General features: G+C 43.4%; 1 protein-coding gene across 1 annotated transcript; it reads right to left on the bottom strand.

Annotated features, from left to right (window-relative positions):
- Positions 1 to 757: 757 nt before the first annotated feature.
- Positions 758 to 6,300, bottom strand: LOC117466392 (uncharacterized). The gene is made up of 3 exons (XM_071207027.1): positions 5,202 to 6,300; positions 3,407 to 4,712; positions 758 to 1,006 (listed from the first exon to the last, which is right to left on the bottom strand). Exons 1-3 carry the CDS (start codon positions 6,182 to 6,184, stop codon positions 758 to 760), a joined length of 2,538 nt encoding a protein of 845 aa, XP_071063128.1. The 5' UTR covers positions 6,185 to 6,300.
- Between the last annotated feature and the right edge of the window lie 5,718 nt (positions 6,301 to 12,018).

Raw genomic sequence — 12,018 nt, 5'->3', positions numbered from 1 at the left:
TAGTGAGTTGATATTTACTGAAACTTTTCATGGATGCCATGCGTGGTTAAAAATGACTGCAGCTGGACATAGACTACTCGCTCCAGGGCTTTAGATAAAAAAGGTAGCTGGGAAATGGGCCTAAAATCTGCGAGAATGGAAGGGTCAAGATTTTTCTTTTTAAGTAGTGGCTTAACCACGGCATGTTTGAAGGCAGCTGGGACACATCCTGAGCTAAGAGAGGTGTTTATAAGTAATAAAATACTTGCTCCAACTGATTCGAAAACGTCTCTGAGAAGGCGAGAGGGAATGCTGTCTGAGGTGCAGTTTGTCGGCCGCAGGTGCATGACAACATCCGAGAGAGAAGTGAGGGATACAGGCTCAAAGTGGTCGAGGACAGCAGGGCACAGAAAAGGAGCAGAATCTGGGGTAGCACTAGTGTGGGCTAGCCTAAGAGCGGATACTTTTTCAATAAAAAAATGTAAGAAACCTATCACAGAGAGTAGTCGATGGCACAACCAAAGAAGCATCACAGGGATTTATGATCGAGTTGAGGACATTCAAAAGAACCTGAGGTTTATGGCTGTTTTTGGAGATTAACAGAGCTGTGTTTTGGCTGCTTTGACTGCCGTCTGGTAGTCGGAAAGGAAAGCACGAAGGATTTCTAAGGAGACATGGAGTTTATCCTTTTTCCTTTTTCTCTCTGCACGCCTGCAAGCGCGTCGGGCAGGAGGGGCTGGCCACAGCTCCGGAAGAATACGGCGAATCCATCGATCCCTCACATGGCGTGCAGCGGGAGGGCCATGACATCCGAGGCGTGAAGAGACCAGTGCACCAGCACGCTTTCCCCGGCATCTAAAGCGCTTTCGGTGAGGCAGCCGGCGCAGGTAGGAGGGAATATCCCACAGTAGAGGGGGGGGGACGATGTATGGTTGTCAGATGTGAGTTTGGGCAGCAGTATCAACTCCAATGAGGGTCTGAGGTGGAGGAGAGCTAGGCGATCATAGATGAGCAGAGCAGAGACATTCTGACAAACATAAAACAAAAACAGGATAGCTAACCCTAACGGCCCCTACACACGGCGGCGTGCGTTGCCGCTTGGCGGTGGGCGTGTCTTGAGCTTGGGGAGTCAACGCGAGCAACGCGACCAACAACCAATCACATGAATGTCCCGCCCCGGACATACAAAGCAAAGCATTCATGCTACATCCATGCTGGCTAAATATACTGTCTATGCTTGCTAGCTGTCCATTCAAACGAAGTACACTGGATATAAACTCCCCAAACAAGCGAAAACCTACCAGTTTCCCCCACTGTCTCTGCCACCTCCCCCCCTGCCTCGCTCCTCCGGTTTGTATCCCTGTATGTAAAGAGGGACTGGTCATAGAGTATCGGATGATTCCCTACCGCCACGATAATTTTCTCCTCCATTTTTTGACACATGGGAAATAACTGCGGTCTGGCTCTCCCAACATACACGCGGTTTGATTGGCTAGCGCTTGTACTGTCAGATTTGCATACGCGGGATTTGATTGGCTGACGCCTCCGTCGAGGCGGCAAAAGTAGAACATTGCTCTACTTTTGCAGCGAGCACCGCGTGTGTAGGGGCCGTTAGCTCAGGGAGCGGCGAGCCGACACAGGCGCCATCTTCCCACACACTGGTCACAGTGACGTCAGCCAATCAGAATTGGTCGCATTGGTCAGTCCAAAAATAATAATGTCAACAAAGATGTGAGTAACCTCCTAATTCAGGCCGTGACGTCTTTAGACATGTACTCCTAATCATTATTTAGTCAGTGACAAATAGCACAGAGGGCCCGGGGGTGAAAGGCAGCGAGCAGATGATCATTGTTTGGTGCTGGGAACAGCGTTGATTGTGGGGAGATTGGGCTGTGACACATGAGTCACCATCAAGGGAGGAGGGGGTTTGAGGGGGGGGGAGAAGAAGGACACAAGGTTAGATGTGAGTCACAGTATATACAGCCACAGAGAGATGCGTGTGTGTGTGTGTGTGTGTGTGTGTGTGTGTGTGTGTGTGTGTGTGTGTGTGTGTGTGTGTGTGTGTGTGTGTGTGTGTGTGTGTGTGTGTGTGTGTGTGTGTGTGTGTGTGTGTGTGTGTGTGTGCACGCGCGCACGTTCTGGCCAGAAATAAACCGGGATCAGGACGAGAATGTCAACGTTTAACTTTTTTCTATTTTCTCGCCACAGTTAACCCTCTTTTTATTTAAGAACACACACACATGAACCCGGAACACATGGCTAAACACACTCACACACACCCAATAATGACATGCCAACTTACACAATCAAAAAAACGTGTTAGACACACGCAGAAACACACACCCATTGCTATTTCTAAAGGCACTGTAAACGACTGTGGAGTGCTGTAATAGTCCTCCTGTCAAATACAGAGAAGACAGAAGAGAACCGTGCAGCAGCGACAGCGAGCCACCACTAACTGACAGACACACACCCTCCTGCTGCGTCAACATCTGTGTGCAATGTTTTATGTGGTGGGTTTTTGTATCATCATTTATAATAATATATATAATAATTGTGAAGGAGTAAAAAAAGAGTCCATACACTTTCCCCTGAACAAACAAAGGTGGAAAACATGAATCAATTGATTCCCTTTCTGCAGTGACATTAGCAGGGCATCGCTTTGCTAAAAGCTCTGTGTCTCTAAAGCCTTCCTGTCAGCAGAACAATTCACCAAACGATGTATCTGTAGATCCGACCATCAGCCACAGATCATATCAGCAGCCACTGTCCCAACTCCACTGGCATCGACCTCGAGCTTGAATGGCTTCGAAAAGTCTGGTGCAGAAAGAACAGGAGTACAACACAGAATACCTTTTAGGCTCTCAAATGACTGCTGACACTCACCGGACCAAACGAAAGACTTTGAGGGACTGGTCAACGTAGTGAGTGGGGCCGCCACCGATGAGAAGTTTCTGCAGAAACGGCGATAGTACCCTGCCATTCCTAGGAAGCGGCGAAGTTCCCTCCTGGTGGATGGCACTGGGAGGGAGGCAATTGCCCTGATCTTTGCATCAGCAGGGCACACCTTCCCCCGACCAACCTGCTGACCAAGGTAGAGAACGGTACCTTTTCCAAACTCACATTTGGCAAGGTTAAGCGTTAGGGATGCGGCCGACAAGCACTTAAAAACTTCTCTTAAGGTAGACATGTGGCTAGACCAGTCCTTAGAATAGACAACAATGTCGTCCAGATATGCCTTACAGTCTGGAACATGTCCTAATACAAGATTTACAAGCCTCTGAAAGGTGGCAGGTGCGTTACACATACCGAAAGGCATCACAGTATACTGAAGGAAACTGTCAGGTGTCACAAAGGCCGAGATGTCAGAAGCACGCTGTGTTAAAGGAACTTGCCAGTATCCCTTTAACATGTCCAGTTTACTGACAAATTGTGCAGGACCAATTTCATCGATGCAGTCATCAATGAGCGGTAATGGGTGTGCATCGGGGACAGTGACAGCATTAACCTTGCGAAAGTCAGTGCAGAATCTGGGACTGCCATCTGACTTTGTGTCTAGCACACAAGGGGAAGTCCAGGGACTGGAACTAGGCCTTGCAAATCCGTTTTTAAGTAGATATTCAACTTCCCTTTTCATAACCTCTCTCTTAACTGGGTTAACTCTGTACGCCCGCTGTTTGATGGGCGAGGGGTTGGTCAAAACCACATCATGAGCTAGGACAGAAGTTTGTGATGGAGTGTCATTAAAAAGACATGCAAAGTCAAATATCAATTTCTGTATATCACTTCCTTGGATATCAGGAAGATGAGACAAGTAATTGGGCAAATCAGCTAATACCTCAGTATTGCTTAGTCTTGCCCCCTGTGGTGTTGCACTGCGCATCACCAACTCATCCTCATCCTCATTTGAGCTCACCTTTGAAACTGAAGCCATAGGAGAGACGGTTGTCTCCACCTGGTGAGCTTTAGAAGACTCACTTTGGTCTTCCCTGGTGCAGTACTTCTTTAGCATGTTGATATGACACACTCTGGTAGGACGTCTGCGGTCAGGTGTTTGAATGACGTAGTTTGTTTCACCGAGCTTCTTATCTACAACATAAGGACCAGCAAATTTAGTAGACAGAGCAGAGCCAGGTACAGGCAATAGAACCAACACCTTGTCACCTGGCTGAAACAAGCGTGCTACCGCCTTCTGGTCGTAGCGTTTCTTCATGTTCCCCTGGGTAGAGGTCAAAGCTTCCCTAGCCAAGGAGCAAGCACGATTTAGACGATCCTTAAGTTTGGCGACATACTCCGGGATACTGCAAACTGTTTTCGTAGGCATGATCAAATGCTCTTTAAGAACCCTTAAAGGACCTCTGACCTCATGTCCAAACACTAGCTCAGCAGGACTAAAACCTAGAGACTCCTGAACAGCTTCACGGGCAGCAAATAACACTAAAGGAACACCGTCATCCCAATCTTTATGAGACTCATGGCAATGTTTTCTTAACATGCATTTCATAGTCTGGTGAAACCTCTCTAATGCCCCCTGACTTTCAGGATGATATGGGCTGGATGTCACATGCTTGATACCTAAGGTGTCAAGTACCCGGGCAAACACTTTAGACATGAAGTTGGTACCTTGGTCTGTTTGAACTACCTTCGGTAGACCAAACATGGAGAAAAACTTCAGAAGTGCCTTGGTGATGACCGGGGCAGTAATTTTCCGTAGTGGGATGGCTTCTGGGAACCTAGTGGAAGCACACATGACAGTTAAGAGAAACTGGTTTCCAGTTTTAGTTTTAGGTAAGGGTCCCACACAATCCACAATCACCCTTTCAAATGGCTCTCCCATTACCGGAATAGGAATGAGAGGAGCAGGGTGAATCACCTGATTCGGTTTACCAACAACTTGGCACACATGACATGTTCGACAATAAAGAACTACATCAGACTTAAGTCCTGGCCAAAAGAAGTGTTTTAAAACTCTTTGATATGTTTTTGTTACCCCCATGTGACCTGACCATGGATGATCATGAGCCAAGGATATCACCTGAGAACGATAGGTTGTTGGCACGACAACTTGATAAATTGCTAAGGAGTCTGACTCCTCACAGGCATCACTAATCCAGCGACGCATTAATAGGTGATCTTCCATAATGTAGGCCATCTTCTTTGACTTGGCCTCTTCCTGACTGATAACAGAAGAGAGACATTTAGAAAGTGTTTCATCACTTAACTGGGCTGCCATGAATTCTTCCCGAGTGGCAGGCAGTTGTACAAGCTCTGAGCTGTTACTGGGTGATCCAGCACCAGCAGACCGGGCCTCCTCTGGCAGTCGGTCCGACACTGTCATGTCTTCAAGAAACTGCCCTGTAGCAAGAAAAGAATCAGACAAGTCCTCTCCGTATTTCTTTGACTGTGCCCTTGTAACAACACAAGCAGGAAAGATTTCGGGAGGTACTTCAGCTGATTTCTCTGCGTCTAAACTTAGATCAGGAGAATCAATGACCTCAGGTACTGGCTTAACTTTGCCCCCAGCCAAGTCATTACTGAGGATGAAATCAACACCTTTGATGGGCAAGGCAGGGAGGACAGCTACTTTAAAGAATCCTTTGACAAGAGATGAGTGAATATAAACATTGTGCAAAGGAGCCGCAACTAGTGTCATGCCTACCCCTTGAACAACAGCACTTGATCCACATGATGATCTGGAGGTTAAAGGTAAGATGCCTTCCCTAATAATGGACTGAGAACCTCCTGTGTCCCTAAGTACCTGTACTGGCAGCTGGTCTTTAGGATCCCCTGTTAAAGAAACAAAGCCCTTGGAAATAAAGGGTTTGAAACAGGGATCAGGTACATCATCTTCCTGGGACATTTCTATGTCTGATAGGGAAACTCCTTTAATGAGTCCCATGCCTTTTGGCGTTTGAAAGCGTTGCGAAAATTGTTGTTTACGCTTTAAGAAATGACACCCTGAAATAAGGTGTCCTGTTTTATGGCAGTAGTTACACTCACGGGTCCCCCGTGGAGGTGATGGTGGTCCTCTAGACCTTTCAAAAGTTGTTGGGCCAAGATCAGGTCTTCCGGTTTGTGATATTGAAACTCTATCTGGGCGCAAGGGTGAAGAAAACACAGTCTTGTGAGTGAGCATAAATTCATCTGCTAAAACAGCTGCCTTAGCCAGTGAAGTAACCTTCTGTTCATTTAAGAATATCACCATCCTTTCAGGCAAAGAATTCTTAAAATCTTCCAAGAGAAGTAACTGACGAAGACTCTCAAAATGATCCTTCACTTCATTAGCCGCACACCATTTATCAAAGAGAATGCCCTTCTCTCGCGCAAACTCAACAAATGTCTGCGTAGCAGACTTTTTATGGTTTCTGAACTTTTGTCTGTAGGCCTCCGGCACAAGCTCATAAGCACGCAATATCGACTCTTTAAGCACTTCGTACTGCAAGCTTTCTTCCAAAGAAAGTGAAGATACCACTTCCTGAGCCTTACCTACTAATCTGCACTGAAGTAGGATTGGCCACATGTCTTTAGGCCAGACCAGTGCGGTAGCAATTCTCTCAAAAGCACAAAAATATGAGTCAACCTCTGACTCTCTAAAAGTTGGCACTAAAGCAATATTTTTACTAACATCAAAACTCTTTGTATGAGAGACTGTATGTGAAGGTCTTGACCTCTCAAATGTCTGCTCTGAAGAGATTCTCAGGGCATCAACTTCAAGCCGCTTTAACGTGATTTCTTTCTCAGCTTCTATCTCTAACTTGCGAATCTGCAGCCTGTGTTCATAGTCCGCTCTACGCTCCTTTTCCTGGCCCTCCATCTGAAGACGGACAAGACGAACTTTTAGTTTGGCATCACTACTTGCACCTAAGCTACCCGGAGAGAAAGCCTCAAACCTAGGAAGCGTTGCAGGAGGAGCTTGAGGACTAAACTTGTCAACTCTAGGTGTAGCTAATACTCTTTCCCTATCATCTTCAATAGACACCTCAGCCGTAGGCTGAGTTGACATGCTTGGGATTTCAAGAATCTTTAACTCCTCTAGTTTTTGCAGGATTTTCTCTCTTATCTCTTTTTTTACTTTATACTTGTCTACTGAAATGTTAAAGTGAGCTGCGATACATAACATGTCATCTTTGCGACAGGAATACAACGTATCAACACTTGGACTTTCAATAAAGTCCTGTAAGTCAAAACCCATTTTTCAGCCAATGTACAACACCTACAATGACTTCTCAATTATTGGTTGTTTTTATTTCAGGAAAATAGATTTCTCGGACGAGCCCCCATTTGTTACGTCCCCACTAAGGTCTAGGGGACCTGGAGACAATAACGTACAACCAATAAGTATGAGAGAGTCAGAGTAAAGGTTGACAAAAGGTTTATTCCTTGTAACCTATCAGATAATACAATTAAACAGAAACTCTGTTTGTGAGGAGGAGGAGGAGTCAAAGGATTGTGCCAAACAAAAGAAACAAGCATAACAAAACCAGGCCTATCTCTACAACTATCCTTTGAAACCAAACTCAAACAAAAACCCTCACTAACTAACTACAAAGAATTTGACAAAACAATATACAGGGGTGGCAACAATCCGCTTACCTAGTGTGTCTAAACAATAGTTAGCTCGGTGGTGAGAAATGTACAGGGTACCCCAGACTTACCTAACTCCTCCACCTCTCAACACACACATTAACAAAGTTCAGATTTTCCAAAGAGCTTTAGTTGCTAAGCACAGCCGTGTTCCTTCCTCAGCAACAGGCCCAGAGTGAGAGAGAGAAGACTTCCTGGGTGCCTCCTTTATGGTCGGCCCTGGTTGCTGATAGGCCAGCTGAAGGTGAGAGGATCCAATCAGCCATCAGACTCAGATGCACAGGCAGATACCGATCAGCTGCTGATTAGCTGTGCAGAAGACAGGGAGAAGAGAGAAACACAGGAGGGAAGGAAAACCACACATGTACAGCCTGCCTGGCACGTAACAAACGCCCATTTTTTTAATTCATAAGTGTTACTTCTTTGGTCTTAAACAGTCTAGAAATATCAGTCAACATGAATAACTCTCTTAAAAATCCAAAACTAGAGGCAACAACTTGTGATTCTATCAACAACTAAAGTCTGAAACTGCTCCATGGAAAATGAATTGGGAACGAGAGCAGCACGGGGAAGGCCAGCGGAATTACCTATGGGAACATATTCAGTGTCTAAAGAGAGGTTCTGTGAATAAATAAAAAATCAAGAACCGAAAGAATTGAACTATTCATATCTTAGACTGCACTGTAACTTTTATCTTTTAATGTTTATTTTATTAGCTTTTCTTTTTAATGACTGATTTTAAATGCCATTTTCTTAATGTCTTTCATTTTTTGTTTTTCTTTTAATGTTTCTTTTATTATCTTTTACTGTTTTTAAATGCCTTTGTCTGAATGTCTTTCATTTTTGTAAAGCACCTTGAATTGCCTGGTGCTGAAAGGTGCTATATAAATAAACTTGCCTTGCCTTGCCTTGCCATCCCATATCTGCCATTTTTTTTTGCAACAATGACGGCATCTCTGTACATTACTTACACCACTTATTCCATGGCTACTTCTTATATGTAAAAATTGATTATTTGGCAACAAATGTAGTTTTAATAATGAATAAATGAATCATTGTGAGGCATTATAAATCCCCCTTACTCACTTGTCAGGTGCTGTTATATGAGGTTTCATTTTGTACCTTTACTTGTTGTGGTTGTTCATTATATATTTTGTATGTATATATATATATATATATATATATATATATATATAAGGTTACTGTCTAGTTACATTACATTTGGTGTAAATACTTGTCTTTAGCATGCTTTGTTATGCTAAATTGTTACTTAAAAATACTTATTTTTGATTATCCTTATATATTAGTTTGTTTACCTATCACAACTTATTTTTTTAGATGACATTGGGAATGACAGCCCACATTTTCATTTTCCGTGATAAAGAAACGCCAAACCCTTCTTCCTTCCTCGCCTCTTCACAGCTGGCCAATCAGGTCCTGAAGTGGATGTGAATCTTGGATTTTCGGTTTTGGAAAATTACAGAAATGGCCCCCCCTTAATCCGACATTGGAAACCATGGGGTAGCTGTTGGACCATCCGACCAGGACTCGGGCCCCTTAAGTCAGCTGGAGGGCCGTTACATGAACTCACTCTCAACCTCGTGTTGGGCGAGAGTACACACACCGAAAGAAAGAGGGCTTGTGTATAGGAGTCAGAGTTCATACGGTAGCATGTAGCCTTTAAATCTGCAGAGCACACACTCTCACACACAGACACACACACACTGTAGCCATACGTCTGGCTGAGGCAAGTCCTGGTTTCTGATTGGTGGATTTCACATAGGGGCGAAAGTCTAGTAAACTGAGGATAATCAGATCTTGCAGGGACACAGCTGTCCTTGGTTATGTCAAAATTAGATTGTCCCCTCTTTTCAGTGGTGTAACTAAGTTAATTCACTCAAGTGTCGTACTCAAGTGCACATTTGGGGTACTAGACAGCATTGTTATTATGGCTTCAGTTACAAATTGCTTTAGAAATTTGGATTTTAGCACACATCTTAATTTCGCCATGCTATAGGGCCAAGAGACAGACACGTCTAAAAGGCAGGAACATCAGTTATTTTGCCAAATCAATGTGAAAGCTCCTTCTGGATGAGAGATGAACTCCTGGCTGACCCCGAGTCGGCTTGTGTGTGTGTGTGTGTGTGTGTGTGTGTGTGTGTGTGTGTGTGCGTGCGTGCGTGCGTGCGTGCGTGCGTGCGTGCGTGTGTGTGTGTGTGTGTGTGTGTGTGTGTGTGTGTGTGTGTGTGTGTGTGTGTGTGTGTGGAATAGGGGGGTTGCAGGAGTCAAGGGGGCATTCATTCAGGCAAGTATGTAAGCTGTCAATCAGAGTGATGAATGTCCCTTATTGTTGGAATCCAACAATAAAAACAGGAGAATTAAAGACCTCTGACACCCTGAAACACTGTGTGTGAAGGAAAGTGAAAATAGTTGGCAGAGCAGCTGGAAAAAAAGTGATTCTCCTTAACTGTGTCACATCTTCATCTCTGCTTCACCTACATGAACTTTAGATATGATCAAACTGAGCCACATAGGGACATTCATCACTCTGATTGACAGCTTGACAGTGAGGTTTTGTTGTTGTTGTTGTTGTTGTTTGGTGGAAGTATTCATTCATTAGTCTAGGAATGACATCTCAATGTGTTACATTTGGATAGCCTTAAATGCGTTTATCAGCATTACAAAAAAGAATACAAATATATAAGAACAATCCAAATTTTAGAAAAATTAAGCTGCAGAAAAATAATTATTGTAGAGTTTTTTGCATTGTTTTTTGGTCTGTAATCTATCAAGCTAATTGCCTTTATTAAACTTTACTGTATGAAACAACACGACTATATACATTTATTCTTGCTACATTATATTTTCCTATGTTTATACTAACGGGGCACCTGAGCTGAACATAGAATACAAACCATGCAAGGACAGGGTTTAACAGAATGAATGCATCAGTGGACACATTCAAAGGTTTAATATTTAACTGATAAAGATGGCTTGGAGATAAAAAAATGTACTTGCAACAAGTTAAACAAACAAGTACAATAGGGCTCTTAAGCTTCCTGGCGAACCTTACATTATTAAAACACACACAGGTGATATGTTAAAGAATGTGTGTCTCATGCCAGACACCATTACCGGAAATCTCTTAACAAATACGAGATAATCCCTCGTCTTCCCTGTGGCACAGCGCGCTTCAAACCACAGACACTCTGCAGCCAAAGCTGTGGTCAGTGACACAACGCTGCGTTCTTACAGGTGTTTCTATGAATGGGACACTTATAATCTTAACGTCTCAAGTTGCATTTTAAACACAAGTAGTTTTAACTCATGTGCAGGTAAAGTGAGACTGATTTACTCTTCTACAACGAGCAAACGTTGAGTACAGAAGAAAGTATACTTATCTTCTGCACAGACTCGGCCAATAAAATACATATAAAAGATCTCTCGACGGAGCAGTTTGTAGCACTTGAAAGGTATGGCTTATTTGAAGCGAATGTAATACAGCACCTACAATGGTTTAGCCTATTAAAAGCTAATGTGCAAACTTGTTGCTTTTTTGGTTTGTATCTTCGTGGTTGAATGCACTACATTAATGTCGCTTTGGATGAAACTGTAGCTTAATGAAATGTAATATAATGCATTGTGTATAAACACTTATTCTCATATTGACATCACAGTGCATTATTTCTGTCTCTCTGCATCCTCTCCACTTTTCACAAACCATCAACAACATTATAGTTAACAGAATACCACTTACATGCAAAGTGGTTTTTTAGGGGGGGGGGGTCAGAGAGGGCCTTTATTGGAGATACAGAGTTGAAAGAGGGAGACAGAGGGGAAGACTATCACCCACATATCGCCCAGTCTGTAACTCATTCTTTTTTTCTTGATTTGGAGTTATTCAGGAAGTAATAACTATTAGCTATGTATTATCCATTCGGTCGTTTCTAAATGTTGTGTAACTCGCATTTCTTGCACTGTATTATGAAGTCTTTCTTTGTCTTTCTTGCACAGTTTTAGACATTCCTCGTTGATATTCTGATTTAGACATTTTGTGGTTTTTCTCCTCAGATTACTTCACTAACAGTATAAATACCACTGTAACAAATACAAGTTGTTACCCAACCGACGCACCACCCATGACCGTGTTTATTTTGTGATGATTGAAGCAGATAGGAGGGATCTGGCATGCGTTTCAGAAATGCCACACTTGTCTTATCTGCACATCGATCAGATTTCTAAAAACTGGAAAGTCAATGTTGTTTTTGGAGGTGAGCGTAGTTTGGCTGGGCTCAAACTTGGCTGTGTGTGTATATTATTATCTTAAAAAGCTGAGACTAATCTTACACACACATCTTTACTAAAAATTGAGCTTAGGTTTCCTTTTCTCCTTCCAAGCGTAGTGGTGTTGACATACTTACAACTACACATAATAAAAGCACATGCACACTGTCC

The sequence above is a fragment of the Pseudochaenichthys georgianus genome, chromosome 21, assembly GCF_902827115.2.
Source record: "Pseudochaenichthys georgianus chromosome 21, fPseGeo1.2, whole genome shotgun sequence".
NCBI lineage: Eukaryota > Metazoa > Chordata > Actinopteri > Perciformes > Channichthyidae > Pseudochaenichthys > Pseudochaenichthys georgianus.
Note: the sequence above shows the minus strand (reverse complement) of the source record. Positions and strands in the feature narration are given on the sequence as shown.

What these genes read in the sequence shown, in the direction of transcription:
- LOC117466392 (XM_071207027.1), bottom strand. Translation starts at nt 6,184, where the DNA reads ATGGTGATATTCTTAAATGAACAGAAGGTTACTTCACTGGCTAAGGCA. An exon ending in GAAGAATTCATGGCAGCCCA is followed by an intron (nt 4,713 to 5,201) that starts GTTAAGTGATGA and finishes TGCTTCCACTAG; the next exon opens with GTTCCCAGAAGCCATCCCAC. An exon ending in AAATTGGTCCTGCACAATTT is followed by an intron (nt 1,007 to 3,406) that starts GTCAGTAAACTG and finishes TATGTTTGTCAG; the next exon opens with AATGTCTCTGCTCTGCTCAT.